This window comes from Misgurnus anguillicaudatus, unplaced genomic scaffold (assembly GCF_027580225.2).
Source record: "Misgurnus anguillicaudatus unplaced genomic scaffold, ASM2758022v2 HiC_scaffold_33, whole genome shotgun sequence".
Classification (NCBI taxonomy): Eukaryota; Metazoa; Chordata; class Actinopteri; order Cypriniformes; family Cobitidae; genus Misgurnus; species Misgurnus anguillicaudatus.
Window position 1 is genome coordinate 4039171 of NW_027395283.1, and position 19519 is coordinate 4058689.

The window sequence follows — 19519 nt, forward strand, 5'->3', positions numbered from 1 at the left end:
TGGTGGAAAATACATTTTTGTAAATATATTTCAAAATATATTTTTGGCAATTTTTGTATATTTTGAAATGTATTAAAAATATATTTGAAAATATATTTTTTGCCGTATGGCCGTTTCAGAATAATAACAATTATAAAGTTGACTATTATTCTTAGTTTATTCTTAATTGTTGTAATATGCTTATGACTTGCGAATATGGTAACTTAAAGGTGCAGTGTGTAATTTTTAAAATGATCTCTTGACAGAAATGCTAAATAATATACAAAACTATATGATTAGGGGTGTACAAAGACCTTTCATAATGAACCGTTATGTGTTTATTACCTTAGAATGAGACCTGTTTATCTACATACATTGAGGGTCCCCTTACATGGAAGTCGCCATTTTGTGCCGCCATTTTTCTACAGAAGCCCTTAATGGACAATTTTTTTGTTGTCTCCGACGATGACATGTTTGTCTGGTGGAAGCTACCGTAGCTTCTCTATGTGATTTAAAAGCAAGGGGTGAGCAGTGGACTACGCCTTTGGTTGCAATTTGCAACCTAACCACTAGATGCTGCTAAAAATACACACTGCACCTTTAAATAAACCAGGCTTGATGACGTATGCAGCCTTCATGTTAATCTTTTTCTACAGAGGCATTTCTCAGCTGGAGTTCTCCACGGGTTCTGACAGTGAGCCGAGTGTTGAGCTGGAGCAGAAACCAGACACCAGACCCGAATCTGAGTCTGAACCTCCTGAAATCTCCTCAAACTTCTCTATCACCGCCTTCACAGACCCGAACGACACATCCCGCCTCCAGCGTCCAGCTCCCGCCCCACCTGGCCCTCGATAGGCAGAGTTATGGCCGAGAAAGACGTGATTGGGTGGTGACAAACCGGGGCGGAGCTTCAGCTTTCCCTGGCCCAATTGAAGAGCAGGGCGGAGGGGAACAGTGAAGCGCGAGGGGATCGCGGCCAAAAACTCTTGAGTGACAGGATTGTGGAAGGTTAAAGAAGCCCCTCCCACATTCAGAAACACACCCACTGTCTTCAACTGAGGAGGTATAGAGGGGAGGAGCTCACGACGTCCGTCAAACACAGCATGAAAAACAGAACCACGTCTCTCCAGCCACCAGCCACGACCATCCGATGAAGAAATCACACCTGAGAAAAAACAATAAACAAATACATTAATGATATTATTACATGTATGTATTAAAATGTCCGGAAGTAAAACATGTGCTGTTCTCTCACCTATCCTGTAGATGACGCTGTTGCAGACGTCCACCTCCCAATAATACTGTCCTCTGGAAACAGACACACCTCCACACACCTGAGGAAGAGCACGAGACTCACAAGCATCACGGTCACGAGCTGAAGGTGTTTGACCACTAAAGGTCAAAGTCAGGGAGGAGTTTGAGAGGTTAAGGTTTGGGTCAGAACAAGAGGAATCCAGGTTAAACACCAGACCTGGAGAGGTCAGAGGTCACACAAACATAAACAAACAAACACACAAAGACTTTTTTTATTACAAAGTAGTATGTTCTGTACAATGTGCACAATAAATATGAAAATATTTGTAAATAATGTAAATATGGATTAACTAAACAACTTATTTAGCAGAAAACGTAACAGGGCTGTTTCTCTTAATGCAATGTGTTTGATTACATGTTAAATAATTATGACATGATAAATACTGTAACGTAGTCAACAATAGTTTGATACAGCAAAAAAGTAAATTTCTCTGTCCGAAAATATATTTTAAATATACATTTTGTAGAAAGTAAAGCTTAATTAAATATAGTTTTGAATTATTTGAAAATATATTTAGTTGACCTTCATATATTAACTATTTCAAAATGTATTTCAGGGGCAACAAATACTTTTCTAGTTTTACAACCTAGACGTCAAAACAAAATATATTTTCCTGGCCAAAATATAGAAGTTTGTTTAAAATGTATAAAATGTATAAGTATGTATAAAATATAAAATTATAAGTTGAAAATATATATTTACTTTTAATCTTTTCAAAACTTGTTTACAGGTTTGTAACATACAAAATATTTCTTCCAATGCGAGTTGAATATAAATGCTTCAAAATATATTTTTAACTCTTTCCCCGCCAGCATTTTTTTTTATATTTCGCAAAAGTTTAATGCCTTTCAGAAAATTTACTTCTATAAATATATAAACATACAATATATGAAGTTTTCAAACAAAAAACACCTCTCAAATATGTTTTGCATGGGAACCAAAAATCTGGGAACCAAAATCTGAAGGAAAAAAACTAAAAAAAGGGTTGATGAGGATGTATGAGGCTGTTATTTTTTTAGTTTTATTCTGTAAAGATAAAGACTTATTAATATTTAATGATCATTTAACTTTAAACAAACAAACTGTCAGTAAATAACATACATTTAAATTTACAGTAAGTTACTGGAAAACAACTGCCAGTGGCGGTTCTACACGGAGGCCAAGGGTGGCCCGTGCCTCTGTAGACAAGTCCCTGGCCACCCCTGTGGCCACCCCGTGCTGACCAAATAAAAAAGTATACATTTATTTTGATTTTACACGCGAGCGCCAAAAGCGGAACTAATCCGACGCACAACGTTCTAAACGGGTAAATTAGAGCGGCGCACCCAACCACTGTAGCTGGCTGCGGGTGCTGCTCAGCGAGTGTCTCAATTCGTTCTCAATTTTCCGATGTTGAGAATGTGTATGCAGGTTTGGGCACTGGTAAGGACTCTAGCTCACTTGACACTGGGACACTGTTCACTTGTTCTCCTGTGACGGGGCTGCTTAAGCGCGTTGTGATCATTCACTGCTGTTACTCATCAACAACCGGCAAAACCAACATCTCGCTAAATTTTTAAAGTTTACACATTGTTAAAAGCGCTGTAATTATGCTCTTACATATACGTGCATAAAATTGGAGGAATATAATTAAATGTGTCATATAAAAATGTTTACAATTTAAAATAAATATTATTTTAAATGCTGATTAGATTGTGGTCCCTAACTGTCTAGCAATGTGTATTTATATGTAAACTAAAACAAACGTTTGTCTTTATAAAAATTTGCATTTCATAAAGTTTATTGAGTAGGCTCGCATGATTTTCGGTTGGGGGGCTTTAGAAAAGAGCCCAGCTCCCCTTTTGCACCTGCACTCACTCTTGTATTAAATAAAGATTTATATGATTGTAAAGTAAGATAAAGTTTATGGGGAATAAAGTTTCCCGGAAAGGGATTAGACTACACTGTAAAAAAATTCCGTAGAAATTGCAGCTGGGTTGCCGGTAATTTACCGTAGATTTACATTTGTTTTTTACTGGCAACATTTTGTTCAAAGTTAAATGAGCATTAAACATTTATAAGTCTTTATCTTTACAGAGTAAAACTAAAAAAACAGCATCAAGCAAAACATTCTGGGAAACAAAATCTGGAGCAAAAAAACAGAAAAAGGTTGATGATGATTTATGGTTCCCAGAATGCTTTGCATGAGGCTGTTATTGTATAGTTTTATTTTGTATAGTTTTATTTTAAACTTGTTAATATTTAAATATTTAAAATTTATTTTACTTTGAACAAACTCTTGCCAGTAAATTATATAAATGTAAATCTACGGTAAATTACCGGCAACCCAGCTGCAATAACATTGTAATTTCTACGGAATTTTTTTACAGTGTAGTCCTAGACTAAAATAAATGTAAGAGCTGTCCAAACTGAAAACAACTTGCAATGCCATATTTTAAAATACACCAGTGCCCTTTGTTTTGCTTCAAAATGCACACAAGTAATGTATTTAGTAAGGCATGTTTGTTAAAACTAGTTATATTTCCTAATTAAACTAAGGCCTAGTCTTGTCTTAAACTACCGGTTATTCCTGTAACCCCCCTTATAATCTTTAAATATAATTTCTTGCCGTTTTTATGTGCCCCTCTGGTAAAACACTGGCCCCTCCTTGGCCCCCCTAGTGAAATTTGTCTAGAACCGCCACTGACAACTGCATAACTACAACAACATTTTCTACAGTAATTTAAAAGTTTATTTAGTTTTAACCTTCATATATCAACACAAATTTCAAAATGTATTTCAAGGGCAAGCAAATACATACACATTTTCCAACCCATATGGCAAAAGTGTATTCTTGGTCAAAATGTATTTGAAATATACGCTACATCTAAGCTAATTTGTATATTTTTGAAATTTAAACTATATTTAATTTTAACCTTTTCAAACCAGTTATGTTTACCAAATTTCCTTGGTTTCAAATATATGGAGGATTAAATATATATTTAAAAGCTTTATAATATATTTATAGTTTAAAATTTATTTCAAAATATAGAAAAAAATAGGCAAAAATATATTGGTGAAATGTTTTTAAACATATTCCAAAATATTTTTTCAGCAAATATTTTTTTTGGCCATTTTTGTATATTTTGAATATGTTTTAAATATATGCTAAATAAATTTTGTAAAAAACAATGAAAATATATTCAGTTTTAACCTTCATATTAATTAACATACATTTCAAAATGTATTTCAATGGCAACAAAGACATTACTAATTTTACAACAAATACAAAAAATTTTTTTTCCGGGCCAAAATTTAAATATATAAACATACAATATATCAAATAAAGTTTTAAAACAAAAATCACCTCTCAAATATGGGTAGGTATCTTCACAAATTCAAAATTTTGAGCAAAAAGCTGAGATAATTGTATTTTTTATTTAAGGACTTTTGTTAGAGATCAGATTCAGAGCGATGATCAAAACATACAGTGTTTTTACTGTTTTTGGATCAGTGGATGCTTCAGTGTTTTATTAGTTGTGTAAGAGCGCCACCTAATGGATAATAGTGGAAATATGGATTGCTGTAAAAACTCGTCATTGGCAGGGAAGCGTTTACTCTTAATTAATGAGATAAAGAGTTAAAATATATTAAAAAAATATACAATAAATTAATATTTTGAATATCTATTTAAAATTACATTTGATTTTTTTGTACTAAGTTTTTCAGGTCATTATTGTAGTATTTGAGAATTACAGGCAGGTGCCCATCACAACACTCCTGTATTATACTCTTCACATACACTGTAAAAAAATTCTGTAGAAATTGCAGCTGGGTTGCCGGTAATTTACCGTAGATTTACATTTATGTTATTTACTGGCAACATTTTATTCAAAATTAAATGAACATTAAACATTTAAAAGTCTTTGTCTTTACAGAGTAAAACTAAAAAAACAGCATCAAGCAAAACATTCTGGAAAACAAAATCTGAAGCAAAAACAGAAAAAGGCTGATGATGATTTCTGGTCCCCAGAATGCTTTGCATGAGGTTGTTATTGTATAGTTTTATTCTGTAAAGATAAAGACTTGTTAATATTTAAAATTTATTTAACTTTGAACAAACTCTTGCTAGTAAATAACATAAACGTAAATCTACGGTAAATTTCCGGCAACCCAGCTGCAATAACATTGTAATTTCTACGGAATTTTTTTACAGTGTACGTCTGTTTAAAGGTGCAGTGTGTAATTTTTAGAAGGATCTCTTTACATGAAATGCAAAATAATATACAAAACTATATTATCGGGGTGTATAAAGACCTTTCATAATGAACCGTTATGTGTTAGAATGAGACGTTTTTATCTACATACATGATGGTCCCCTTACATGAAAGTCACCATTTTGTGCTGCCATGTTTCTACAGAAGCCCAAACTTTTTTACTAAGTTGTCTCCGATGATGACATGGTTGTCCGGTGGTGGCTACCGTAGCTTCTCTATGTGTTTCAAAAACGAGAGGTGAGCAGTGGACTGAGCCGTTTGTTGTAATTCACAACCTCACACTGCACCTTTAAAAACATTAGGCAGAAAACGGAGTTTGAACACAATCCTACCTGAAACAGATTTCTCCATTTCTTCTTCAGAAAGATCTACACTGCCATCTAAAGGACAGAGAGAGGAACCAAAATCTGAGAGAGAGAGCATTGATATATACAGTAAGCAGTAAGTGATTATTAAACATAAAATGAGACACCATGCATTACAGGAATTTTACCACAGTTATCATTATTATAAGCAATGCATTTCCAGCAATATAATTCAACTTTGCAAGTCTCTAATTACCAGTGAATGTCTCCACCTTTACTTTAGGATCAAGCATCACTGTAGGGTCAAAGGGCAGACAGGTCAATGCAGATGACCACTCAAAGCACGGCAGCTCGACGCTGTGACGACAGTTTGAACAGAGAACGGCACAGATTGGACGAGAGGTGGAAGACACACCCCTGACTCCACCCAGCTGCGCCCCTCCCGTTAAACAGCGGCCGCACAGCGTGTGAGAACAGGGCAACATCAGAGCAACATCAAAACTACGACGACACAGCGGACAGACGGACGAGGAGGAGTGACTCTCATCTTCTGTGTTTACAGTCTCAGTGAGATTGGAGAAATGAGGTCCGTGTGTCATAGTTTACTGTATCACACTGAACATGACAAACACACACACATGTACGTTAAAGATTATTTATAAGATTAACACTCAATTTTAATCACAGCAGCACATTGCTATAGAGTTTTTAGGATGTTCAGGGTGGTTGCTAGGTACTTGCATCCTGACTCCAGATACGAGCACATCATCTCACTCAGCACATCTGATTCACGCTCTTCAGTCACCATAAATCTGTGATGAGTTTGTTCTAGAAGCACTAGTAGTGATGATCACTCAGACAACCATTACTAATTCTCCCATAATCTTCACGTTAATGAGCTATTAATTTTAGGCACTGTAGGTCTTGTCAATTCCCTGCTGTAGCCTTTGACACGCGCAGACAAAGCACAAATGTAACTACAATGACTACATCTATAAATCCCCCTTCAAAGATCCATCCGACCGATCCGTCAGATCCCACTGTAGCGCACAATGAAATCCTAGAATCCTCTTGCTGGATAAACAGAGATGACGCAGATTTCCGTTCCTGAAGAAATGTAGCTGATTCATGTGCCGCAGGTCATTAAACATAAAGCTGAAGATCACTGAAAAACAAAAACATGTGAGACAAAAATAGACACACAGACAGAGAAAGAGAGACGCTTTCTTTAGTAGCCTCTCCAATGCTTTCGGTTGCTATGGTGACAGCCCTGCACCCCATATACAGACAGAGAGAGAGAGAGAGAGAGAGAGAGAGAGAGAGAGAGAGAGAGAGAGAGAAAGAGAGAGAGAGAGAGAGAGAGACACCTTTGTACATGCATACGGCATTGTTTGTGTGTGTGTGTATGTGTGTGTGTGTGTGCAACCTGTTGATCAGAGGACAGATGTTAAAAAAACACGAATGCACACACAAAGACATGACATCTGTCATTTAAATCAATGAATGAATGCATTAGTTGAGGATTTATTCATCTCATCTCATATTAGAGCGTGTTAAGACAAAACCCTTTGTAAAAACACAACATGCTCTTTACTCTTCAAGGCTTTTAGTGTGCATTTATTGTAGGTAAACCTGTATTAAGTTCACCAGCAGACTAACACGATTTTTACAATTGTATCTATTAATTTCTACTTACTAAAGATACACACAGTGTCATTATTGTTACATTGAAAGTATGAAACTATCCCAGCTAATATGCAGCACATGCCCTGATAAGCACCAGGCTTTGTACTTTCTCCTGTTTTATACAAATAGTTATTTGGTCAAATATATGCAGACGATACTGTGTTTTTGTCATATCCAGATCAGGAATAATTTATTTTAATAGGATGAAATTATATTTGAATGTGTCAAAAATGAAAGAGATGATCATCAATTTTAGTAAGATAATAACTTGCACCTCAAAGAGAGGTCATTAATGACACTTATTTAGAAATTATTATTGATAGTGTAGACTTGGAATTAAGCCTTTTCCCCTTTATTATTTGATTCACGGATCCGGACACCAATTGTCTTGCCAAGAAAAAATCTTTAATATATATATGTCAGGAGAGAAACCAGTAAAGATGTTCTATTTATGACAGCCTATACATTTCTTTAATTCTCCTTCCTTTCACCCCATCATCCCTCAGTTTCTCTGGGGTGGTACAGTAAGGTTTGAGCTTTTATACATCACAGAAAGACTTCCATGTAAGGTAGAAAAACATGTTGCTTAAGCATCTCAAATATAGAACATATATGTCATGCTAACACATGGCACAGTCCACTCCTATATTAAGATACTATTCTTAGTGTATACTTCTGTGGTGCTTTGCAAACTGTACACATCTGACATGTCATATCAATGAAGCGTATTACCCTCTTTCAATCCCCTGACATGTGATCCATACTATCTATAGTCTCGTGCATTCAAACACATGCATTTAACACTCCATAAGATAACACAACTGATTATGAATATAAAGAATAATAATACAGATACATAATATATAATAATAAAATCATATTAAGATAATACATTTTAATAAAAGAATAAATGTAATAATAAAAGACTAAATTTTAAGTCTTCATCAGGCTGACGTTTAATCAAAATGCAATCATCAAATATTGTTTGTGCTTAGGAAGCGAAATTCCTTTAATGTACAGAGAGTTATTCTCAGGACTTTTTATAATTCATTTGTGCTAAGCAGTGTTGGGGAAAGTTTGTTTAAAAGTAATGCATTACAATATTAAGTTACTCCCCAAAAAAGTAACTACTTGCGTTACTTTGTTACTTTTCATGGAAAGTAATACTAACATTATTTTTAAGTTACTTTTGCGTTACTTTTTCTTCCTTGGCTGGGACTTTGAGAAGTTCTGCATTCAGAAATGATGTATTTCCATCGCAAAAATGTCAAGCTCTGGCCTCCCGTCTCATTTTCTGACTCAAACTGTTTTCGTTCAGACGAGCACGCATAGAGTGCGTAATTCTACGTTAATACGTAAGTTTAATTCAGTATAGGCCTACTATTTTTATCAAATGAATTAATTCAACTGAAAAGTAACTGCATTACTTTTTTTAAAAAGTAACTCAAATAAGTAAAAAAAGTAATCTCTCTTTAAAAAGTTTTGGTAGCTCTAGATTTCACTCTCTTCCTGAAACGCATGGATTTGAAAAATGTTCTGTCCCTGATTGGCCAGGTAATCTGTACGTTGTGATTGGTCTGAATACCTCTGACGTCACCTGGAAATGTGACGCTCCTTACCATGTTTGAAAGATTCGGTTGCTGACATGAATTTACTTATAAGCTGTGAGTCAAAGCAAGATGAATTATGATAATGATGGTCTTGTCTACATCACCAATCCCAGGATGTTAACTGTTGCCTACAATCCGTGTGTTTATTGTAGTCCAAGAAAAGAGATTTACATTGGAGATGATAACTCGCATCATCGTTTACCTTGGGGTTTGTACCTTTTGCATATCGTTAAAGGTGCAGTGTGTAATTTTTAGAAGTATCTCTTGACAGAAATGCAAAATATTATACAAAACTATATGATCAGGGGTGAATAAAGACCTTACATAATGAACCGTAATGTTTTTATTACCTTAGAATATGATGTTTTTATCTACATACATGAGGGTCCCCTTACATGGAAGTCGCCATTTTGTGCCGCCATGTTTTTACAGAAGCCCTTAACGGACAAACTTGTTTTACTAAGTTGTCTCCGAAGATGACATGTTTGTCCGGTGGTGGCTAATGTAGCTTCTATGCTTTTCAAAAGCGTGGGGTGAGCAGCGGACTGAGCCTTTGGTTGCAATGCGCAACCCCACCACTAGATGCTGCAAAAATGTACACCCTGCACCTTTAACATGTACTAATACACACTTAAACAACAAAGGAAATGTAAAATTGTGAATCGGACAATAGGTGCTCTTTAACCTTTAATTCGTTCACCATGAGATGCTCAGTGAAATATTAAGCACGTTATATAACTCTCTTTGTTTAAACACCCCATACGACAAACAAATATAAAATATAAAAAAAATGGCCAAATTGCTGAAATATACTTTGGAATATGTTTACAAAAATATATTATTCACCGATATATTTTTTGGCCATTTTATATATTTTGAAATGTATTTTAAAAGTAACGTTAGGCTAAATAAAATTTAAAGCATTAAAAATTTAGTCCTTCATATTTTTCAATCCAAGGAAATATATTAACTTCAACTTTGTTACGAACCTGTAAACTTAACAGTTTTGAAACGGTTTAAATTAAATATATTTTCAACTTCAAAAAATTATACTTTTTAAAATAACTTGGCGGAGAGTTAAATAATTTTTGGGTTGTAAAATTAGAAATGTAGGGCTATTTGCTTGCACTTAAAATACATTTTTGATAAATTAAGATTAAAACTTAATATATTTCCAAATTCAAAAATATATTTAATTGAGCATAACATTCTACAAAAGGTATTTAGCATTATATTAAAAATATATTTTTGGCCAAATAAATTTTTTTTTGCCGTATGGGACCTGCTAATGATGGACAGCAAATGTGTGTGTAAAACGTAAGTGCCAACATGCACAATAATATTCAGTTTTTATGCCGTTTCTTCAGTCCTTAAATAAAATTCCAAACGGGAAGAATTGTGGTGACCAAACAAGACTTTATTCACTTTCAAGTTTCACAATTTCATTGTATCAAAGTACATAAAGAGAGCGCTGTCACCAGCAAAGCGATGAGAGACGGCTCCCTCTGATTGGCTGAGCTCAGTCCTCGTCACATGATTCTAGGCGCAGTAAACACGAGGAGTCATGTGACCCGAGTCGGAGGAAAGTGACAATCACGGCGATCATGGCTGAGCGGACGCCGCTCCTGCATTATCGGCTCTCCGCCAGCGTCCACGAGTCCGGCGAGCACCGGGACATCGTCGCTGGAGGAGATGAGCTCGAGCACCGGAGCCCGGCGACCGTCCGCCGTTCCACCGCTAAACAGCCGCCGAAACTCAACACGTTCTTCGGCGTGGTGATCCCGACACTGCTGTCAATGTTCAGTGTGGTAGTGTTCTTGAGGATAGGTGTGTGCGCGTGGATCTTTGTGTGTCTGTGCGTGCGCGCGCGAGTGTGTGTGGTGTTGTGTTATAAAAGAAGTATAGGTGTGTCACCTAATCTTAGTGTTGCATAATTTATAGTTTATTAAGGAATGAAAAAGAAAGTATCATTTTTACAGTCTCTCTCTCTCTCCCTATCAATAGTGTCGTCTTTATTCATTGAGTTAACGTGATACAGTCAGGTGATTGTGTTACTGTAACTATTGACTATTGTAACATTAACAAAGTTACTGCTGTGTGTGCTAACACAAACTGTTCTCAGATCAGACATCTGGCATACATGAAGTTAATCAATGACAAACAGTTTGAGTGACCTGTGATGATAAAATGTTTTTACTAGTGATGTATCATGGTATAAAATCAGTGCGCTGTGGTAAATCACAGTCGCTTTGGTTGTGGTCGACTGTAAACCGTTTCGTTTTTTTGTAGTAGTGCACACACATCCACACGTGATGTCATATGCTAATTTTCCATTTTAACTTTATCTTTGTGTGTGTTTAAGCTTTCTAGCTCAATGAAAGCCCACTGGGGTAAGCAATGATGTCATTGTTTATGTCTTGATTCATGCATTATGACAGGCATGTGTCAGGCGTGTTAAAATACACACACACACATTGCATGAGAGATTGTGCTTGTACCAAGATTAATGTAATGTTGTGTGTGTGCATTTATATGTGAAACATCATTGTTAATGCATAATGTTTGTGTATTTGCTTGTAAGGCAGCGCTGGATTGAGATTCATCAAAGCTGAAATAATGCTTGAATAACAGAAGTTGTGTTTTTGTTGCAGGTTTTGTTGTGGGTCAGTGTGGTCTGTATCAGACTATTGCTATGCTGCTGGTGGCTTATTTCATCATCAGTATGACGGTTCTGTCTGTCTGTGCCATTTCAACCAATGGAGCGCTGGACGCTGGAGGAGCATACTGTATCCACACAAATGACAGACAAAGACAAACGCACACACATGTACACACTCACAAACATGACAGACGCATTGTTTCATCTCTTCACACATTTCTAAAACCGTATTCTATTGCTTTTTTTAGTTCTTACAGTTCCCAGTTTCGTTTCCTTAGCTATATGTGTGTGTTTCCGTGGTTGTCTCTGTGGTTGTGTGTCTTGTTGTGTATGTCTACTGTTGTGTGTGTGTACAGATATGATCAGTCGTGCTCTGGGTCCAGAGTTTGGTGGCAGCATTGGCATTATGTTTTTTCTGGCTAATGTGTGTGGCAGTGCCCTCTTTGTGCTGGGGCTGGTGGAGGCCATTCTCGCTACATTCGGAGTACCTGAAGGTACTGTCTGTGTGTAATTGTGTAAATATTTGAAGGAATGTTGTTGCTAGATTTTTTGATTCATTTGATTTGTCTCTCTTTTAGGCGGCTCAGCGGTGTCTGCGTCTCATTACGCTGTGTTGCCAGGAGGTTACTGGTGGTCGTTGCTTTACGGCACAGTGATTTTGTTGCTGTGTTTGTTGGTGTGTCTGATTGGGGCTCATATCTACGCTAAAGCCACCTTCATCATCTTCCTCATCGTCATGGTGGCTTTAGGCATGATCTTCATCAGTTTCTTCGCTGTCGGTCCTCATGTCATCAATCTGCCCGTCAAGAACGCGTCCATCGGCCCGACACAAGCCAACTTTACTGGCTTCAAATTAGATACGCTGATGGGAAACCTGGAGGGTAAGAGATGGGGAGTGAGACATACGGACCGAGAGTGAGACAGGCAGTCAGACAGGCATGAAAGACGGACAGACAGATAATGAGACAAATAGATGGAGAGCAAGACAGACAGACAGACAGACATAGAGTGACACAGACAAAGAGTGAGATGGACAGAGAATGAGACAGACAGATGGACGGATAGAGTGAGAAGGAAAGACAGAGAGTGAGACAGACAGACGGACGGACAGAGAGTGAGACAAAGAAACAGACAGACTGACAGATGGACAGAATGTGAGATGGATGAATAGAGAGTGAGACAGACAGACTGACAGAGAGTGTATTGTGTTTCTTGTGTTGTTGTTTTTTTATTTTGAGACATTAATATTTTCTGTAGTTTTGATGTGTAAAATAGGACGCACACAAAGACACACATTTACATTTCTATAAATCATCAGAAGTTAAGTTATTATTAACCAGTTTAACTAAGCTGATGTCACATGTGTACAGTACACATTAACAGTGCAATAGTTACAGTAAATAATCGTCAACTTTACATTATTCTGCACTACATTATTCAGTTTAACACTGACTCTTTACTTAACCCTCACACTTCATTAATGACACATGTGTGGTGTAGTGTTGTACTGTATCATGACAAAAATACTGCATCAGTTTACTCTATTACTTGTATTTGTTGTGTGTGTGTCTGTGTGTAGCTGACTACACGGTGGACTACACTACAGAGATGATGATGTCATTTGCAACCGTGTTTGCTGTGATGTTCAACGGATGCACCGGGATCATGGCTGGATCCAACATGTCCGGTGAGGGATGATTTTATTCATGTTTGATGTGTGTGTGTGTGTGTGTGTGTGTGTGTGTTTGTTGGTGCTGAATTGTTGACATTGAATAAATCTAATGAATTGTGTGTGTGTGTGTCAGGTGATCTGAAGAACCCAAGCTACTCAATTCCTCGTGGCACAATCACAGCCGTCATCTTCACCTTCATCATCTACAACCTGCTGAGTTTACTGATCTCCTGCACCTGTGACAGGTAACACACACACACTCTTTTACATAGGCATGTGCACAAACACACTCTTACACACACACACAAACGGACTATATTTTCTGTATGTGTGTTTATGCAGAAGTGAGAAGAAATGAATTTGGATTCTGTTTCAAATGAAGGGTTTTTCCAGGTTTGCATGATATTAAGTTTGAATATGATTGTGTTGTGTATTGGCTTTAATTTAATTGTGTGTTGGGCAAGTGTTTAATTTGCAGCACCTATAGTGAAATGTGTTGTGTGTGTTCACATTTTTACAAGTCTCATGTGAGCTCTCTATCACGTGCACTTCACATGAGCGGTCTAATGAAAGACCACATTGAGGTGTGTGTGTGTGTGTGTGTGTGTGTGTGTGTTTTATACAAAGAAAGATTCATTCATTAAATGACACACAGGAGATGTCTTTATGCTCATCTGCTTACAGTTCTTGTTGCATTTTTATATACTGAGCTTTATGTATATTTCTATCTGTTTATCATGAAATATTATCACATTGACATAAAAATAAGGAATAAAATAGCCACCAAGAGAATAATGTTTAAAGTGTTGTTTTAGATTTATACAGAATAACACAAATACAACGTGTAATACAGAGTGGATTACTGTATCACATGCGCACACACAACCTCATTTCTTGAGCTTTTTGACCTGAATGATTGATTTGCATTGGTTGGTAACTGTATGGTATCAGATTTAAGAAGTGGTCATCTTACCCACTGTGAGATTTTCTCTAAACTGAGGTCAAAATGGGAAATTTTTAAGTCATACAGTGAGTTGTGTTTATAAGAGATGACTCAACTTCAACAAAACAAAAGTGAAAGATAGAGATTCTTGAGAAAATTATGACTTTAAATTAGATACACTGATAAAAAACCTGGAGGATAAGAGATTGAGAGTGAGAGAGTCAGACAGGCAGGCAAAGAGTGAGATAGACAGTCAAAGAATGAGACAGTCAGCCAGACAGGGCGTGAGAAATGGACAGACAGATAATGAGACAGAATGACAGAGAGCAAGACAGACAAACAGACAAAGATAGATGGTCAGATAGAGAGTAAGAACGACTGAAAGAGAGTGAAACATTCAGAAAAAGACTGAGACAGATAGACCAAGAGTGAGACAGGCAGACTGACCGACAGAGAATGAGACGGGCAGAGAAGTCAGATAGACGAATAGACAGTGAGACAGACAGAGAGTGAGATGGCCGGATAGAAATGAGACCGACTGACAGAGAGTGAGACGGCTTGATAGAAAGTGAGACAGACAGAGAGTGAATGAGACAGACATACTGACAGAGAATGAGACAGACAGAGGGTGAGATGGCCGGACAGAGAGTGAGACAGACTGACAGAGAGTGAAATGGCCAGATAGAAAGTGAGACAGACAGAGAGTGAGTGAGTCAGACAGACAGACAGACAGACAGACTGACAGAGAGTGAGACAGACTGACAGAGAGTGAGACAGACTGACAGAGAGTGAGACAGACTGACAGAGAGTGAGACAGACTGACAGAGAGTGAGACAGACTGACAGAGAGTGGGACAGACTGACAGAGAGTGAGACAGACTGACAGACTGAAACAGACTGACAGGGAGTGAGACAGTCAGAGAGTGAGGGAGTGAGACAGACAGACAGACAGACAGACAGACAGACAGACAGACAGACAGAGAGTGAGACTGCCGGATAGAGAGTGAGACTGCCGGATAGAGAGTGAGACGGCCGGATAGAGAGTGAGATGGACAGAGAGTGAGACAGACTGACAGAGAGTGAGACAGACTGACAGAGAATGAGACAGACTGACAGAGAATGAGACAGACAGAGGGTGAGATGGCCGGACAGAGAGTGAGACAGACTGACAGAGAGTAAGACAGACTGACAGAGAGTCAAATGGCCGGATAGAAAGTGAGACAGACAGAGAGTGAGTGAGTGAGTGAGTGAGACAGACAGACAGACAGACAGAGTGACAGAGAGTGAAACAGACTGACAGGGAGTGAGACAGTCAGAAAGTAAGGGGGTGAGACTGACAGAGAGTGAGACAGACTGACAGAGAGTGAGGCAGACTGACAGAGAGTGAGGCAGACTGACAGAGAGTGAGACAGACTGACAGAGAGTGAGACTGCCGGACAGAGAGTGAGACTGCCGGATAGAGAGTGAGATAGACAGACTGGCAGAGAGTGAGACAGACAGACTGGCAGAGAGTGAGACAGACAGACTGGCAGAGAGTGAGACAGACAGACTGACAGAGAGTGAGACAGACAGACTGACAGAGAGTGAGACAGACTGACAGAGGGTGAGATGGCCGGACAGAGAGTGAGACAGACTGACAGAGAGTAAGACAGACTGACAGAGAGTGAAATGGCCGGATAGAAAGTGAGACAGACAGAGAGTGAGGGAGTGAGACAGACAGACAGACAGACTGACAGAGAGTGAAACAGACTGACAGGGAGTGAGACAGTCAGAGAGTGAGGGAGTGAGACAGACAGACAGACAGACAGACAGACAGACAGACAGACAGACAGACAGACAGACAGACAGACAGACAGACAGACAGACAGACAGACAGACAGACAGACAGACAGACAGAGAGTGAGACTGCCGGATAGAGAGTGAGACTGCCGGATAGAGAGTGAGACTGCCGGATAGAGAGTGAGACTGCCGGATAGAGAGTGAGACGGCCGGATAGAGAGTGAGACAGGCTGACTGACAGAGAGTGAGACAGGCTGACTGGCAGAGAGTGAGACAGACAGACTGACAGAGAGTGAGACTGCCGGATAGAGAGTGAGACGGCCGGATAGAGAGTGAGACAGACTGGCAGAGAGTGAGACAGGCTGACTGACAGAGAGTGAGACAGACAGACTGGCAGAGAGTGAGACAGACAGACTGACAGAGAGTGAGACAGGCTGACTGACAGAGAGTGAGGAGGCTGGATAGAGAGTAAAAAGGACAGACAGACAGACAATCATATGAACACTCCTTAAATCACATAATTGAACCTAGTTTTTCAACTACAATTTTTCTAGTAGTTTTTGGGAAATTCCACAAAAAGTTTAAATCTAGTAAACACATCAGATGATTTTTGCTTACAGCTAAACACAGCTTGCTCTTGTTATTGCTGCATAAATCCTTACATGTCATTTAGATCAAGAGATTGTCTTAAGTTTGTTGGTTTTATTTAACACATATAGGATAAAGAGTACAGGAAACCCTGAAGCCTGTAATGATTAAATGAAGAGTTTATCTGTTCTGAATGAGAGCGAGACAGAGTGTGTGTGTGTGTGTGTGTGTGTGTGTGTGTGTGTGTGTGTGTGTGTGTGTGTGTGTGTGTGTGTGTGTGTGTGTGTGTGTGTGTGTGTGTTAGTGAAGGTTCAGTCACGTGTGTGTTGATTATAGGAATGAAATTATATTACATTGACTGAGAGATTAAAAATACATTGTTTTTGTTATTATTAAAACCATCAGTCAGTGTCTCATCACTGTCGATTCTAAATGCCAAATGCTGATCGCCGTGGAGACCCGCTGCCCGTTACCATGACAACAGAGATGGGAGGTTGTACATTAAAGATTAATTTATCTAATCAAGTGGAAAAGACAATGTTTTCAGCCATAAGCCGAGATCAGTGCAGTACTGCAGTCTAACTCCAGGTGGCAGTATATGATGTTTAAACTTACAGCAGGGTCATAACAGAACCATTAGGAACATTTGAGACTGATGCTTTAATAGAACTGCTGAAATATATGAAATCTTCAACAGTTTTAGGAGAAATTCAGTCTTTTTATGCTCTTTTTAAATAACATAGAATTTGCTGTACTATAAAAACATATGCTTAACTTTCAGAGCTCCGAGTGTGACTGAGTTTCAGGATGAGAGTAAAATCTGGGATACAAAAATTTACAATGTGTGGAAAATAATGTGTTTTTGTAACCCATAAACCACGTGAACACATTGTATTATACCAAATAACCAAAATAACATTGTTTTTAAAGGTGCTCTTTATCTACACCGTGACATGTTTTTTAGTTGTTAGTTAATGTATTTATTAACAATGAATTCATGTGTTGGGTCATGTTGTAGTTAATGATGAATCTTTGTTAGTTTGTGATAGCCTTAACTCAGCATTAGTTTATATTTAAGTAAGAATTAATTAAGGTTTTAGTTCATCATGAGTCATGTACCCTTATTCTAAAGTGTTACCACAACATCTTTTTTGTCCCGGCTCTAACTGGGCGATGACCGATGATCTAAGTTTCTTCAGTTTAGTGTCAACAGCTAGAGTTGTTTTTAAGCATGTTTACACATAACTAATGATGTGAGAATGACAGTTCAGTGGTTTGAACGATGTGTATGTATGTGAATGATAAATGTATGTAAAGATGAGGTGATAGAGTCGCTGCAGTGAGGTGTGTTTGTGATGGAGTGATGTCAGCGGGGCTTTGTTACTTATTGATTTTTTTAATGATTCTGCTGGAGTGCTCTCACAGGAGCACTTAACTGGTGAAACATCTCTCACTCTGTCTCATTTACTCTCTCGCCCATCGCCGGGCGTCTTTACCCTTCATCAGAATGAACGTTTGCACCGCTGGATGCCTTAATGCCATCGCTGCACATAGCTTCTGATCAGATGTATCTCCAGTAAAGAGTCTGTGTGTGCAATGCAATGCGTATAGCACACAAAGTCCAGTTTGAGTGAACTTCTCTGTCCAGGCTATATTTGGCATCTCACGAGTCACGTGACCTGTATTGCCTCCGCTCCCATTGGTGTTCACGGCTCATTTGCATCACAGTGGCATCTCTGGACATCACACGTGTTGCTGGCGCTCACAGAAAATCACCAAAATAGTTTTTTAATGGAGGGGTTTTTCTGCGGTTGACTGTAACAACAATCACGATAATACTCCACAATTTAGTACTAATAAGAATGATTTTGGTTGAGGGCACCGATTGAGAAAAGTGCAGAATGATGTTTGTCCACATATAACAGTTTATTTGTTATAATAAACACTCATGTGCTCATACAGTCGTTTCATGTGGCTAGATTTGATGAAGAGATTCAGCGCACAATGTAACCCAAACATTATATGTGATCCGTACTTGCAAAATAAGTCGTATTGTGCACCGTTGAAGGCAAAAGAAAGTATCAATTTTGGTCGAAATTGATGTTATCATTAAAATAAGTACATTAAGCCCTCGTCTAGTGATCTCAATGCTCCAAGTAGGCATAAAACATCTAAAATGATCTTTATTTGTATGATTTATTAAAGCAATAAGCCCCAAGAAGCAGTGGGTTACCAGTGCATTTTATAACACCTAGAGTGTTGTTACCCTCCTTAGCTGTTATAAAATGCACTGTAACACCACTGTTTCGCAGGGCTTATTGCTTTTATAAAACGGTTACTTCATCAAATAAAATAAAATAAAATTAGTACAAATATTACTCTTCTGCCAAACTAATTAGTTCATCCGAATCAAGTGTGACTGAAACAGAGCGCAGTTCACAAACAACACAGACGCAGCAAAGACTCAATGAAAATATGGTTAAAGACTGTGGTGTTTATTTTATAAATCAACATTCATCTAATTTATACATTAAAATGTATATCGTGCAACTGTTGAAGTGATGATCAAATATGCTTGGAAGCATGATTAACTCTCATTAGTTTAATGCCTTACAGAAAAATTATCTTCTTTAAATAAACATAAAAGAACAGACGCTCCTCTTTCAAAAAAAAAAAAAAAACCGCTGAGAATTCCATTTTTGTGAAGATATGTTGTAAGAGATCAAAT

General features: G+C 37.9%; 2 protein-coding genes across 2 annotated transcripts in view; one reads left to right on the forward strand and one right to left on the reverse strand.

Annotated features, from left to right (window-relative positions):
• Positions 1-7129, reverse strand: LOC129438747 (ret finger protein-like 4A-like protein 1). The gene is made up of 4 exons (XM_055197632.2): positions 6112-7129; positions 5883-5930; positions 1235-1450; positions 1-1144 (listed from the first exon to the last, which is right to left on the reverse strand). The coding sequence occupies exons 1-4, from the start codon at positions 6452-6454 to the stop codon at positions 645-647; spliced, it is 1107 nt and encodes a 368-aa protein (XP_055053607.2). The 5' UTR covers positions 6455-7129; the 3' UTR covers positions 1-644.
• A 3540-nt stretch (positions 7130-10669) lies between these two features.
• Positions 10670-19519, forward strand: part of LOC129438748 (zgc:153039) — a 30292-nt gene continuing 21442 nt past the window's right edge. The window contains 6 exon segments of the mRNA XM_055197634.2: positions 10670-10978; positions 11803-11937; positions 12167-12304; positions 12389-12691; positions 13390-13497; positions 13616-13727. Of these exon segments, the coding sequence (XP_055053609.2) occupies positions 10756-10978; positions 11803-11937; positions 12167-12304; positions 12389-12691; positions 13390-13497; positions 13616-13727 (1019 nt within the window). The 5' untranslated portion in view covers positions 10670-10755.

Excerpts from the sequence above, each read along its gene's own strand:
- LOC129438747 (XM_055197632.2), bottom strand. The coding sequence starts at position 6,454 with ATGACACACGGACCTCATTTCTCCAATCTCACTGAGACTGTAAACACA. Across the intron at positions 1,451-5,882 it reads AATGGAGAAATCTGTTTCAG|GTCTGGTGTTTAACCTGGAT; the intron begins GTAGGATTGTGT and ends TGACCTCTCCAG. Across the intron at positions 1,145-1,234 it reads CAGCGTCATCTACAGGATAG|GTGTGATTTCTTCATCGGAT; the intron begins GTGAGAGAACAG and ends GTTTTTTCTCAG.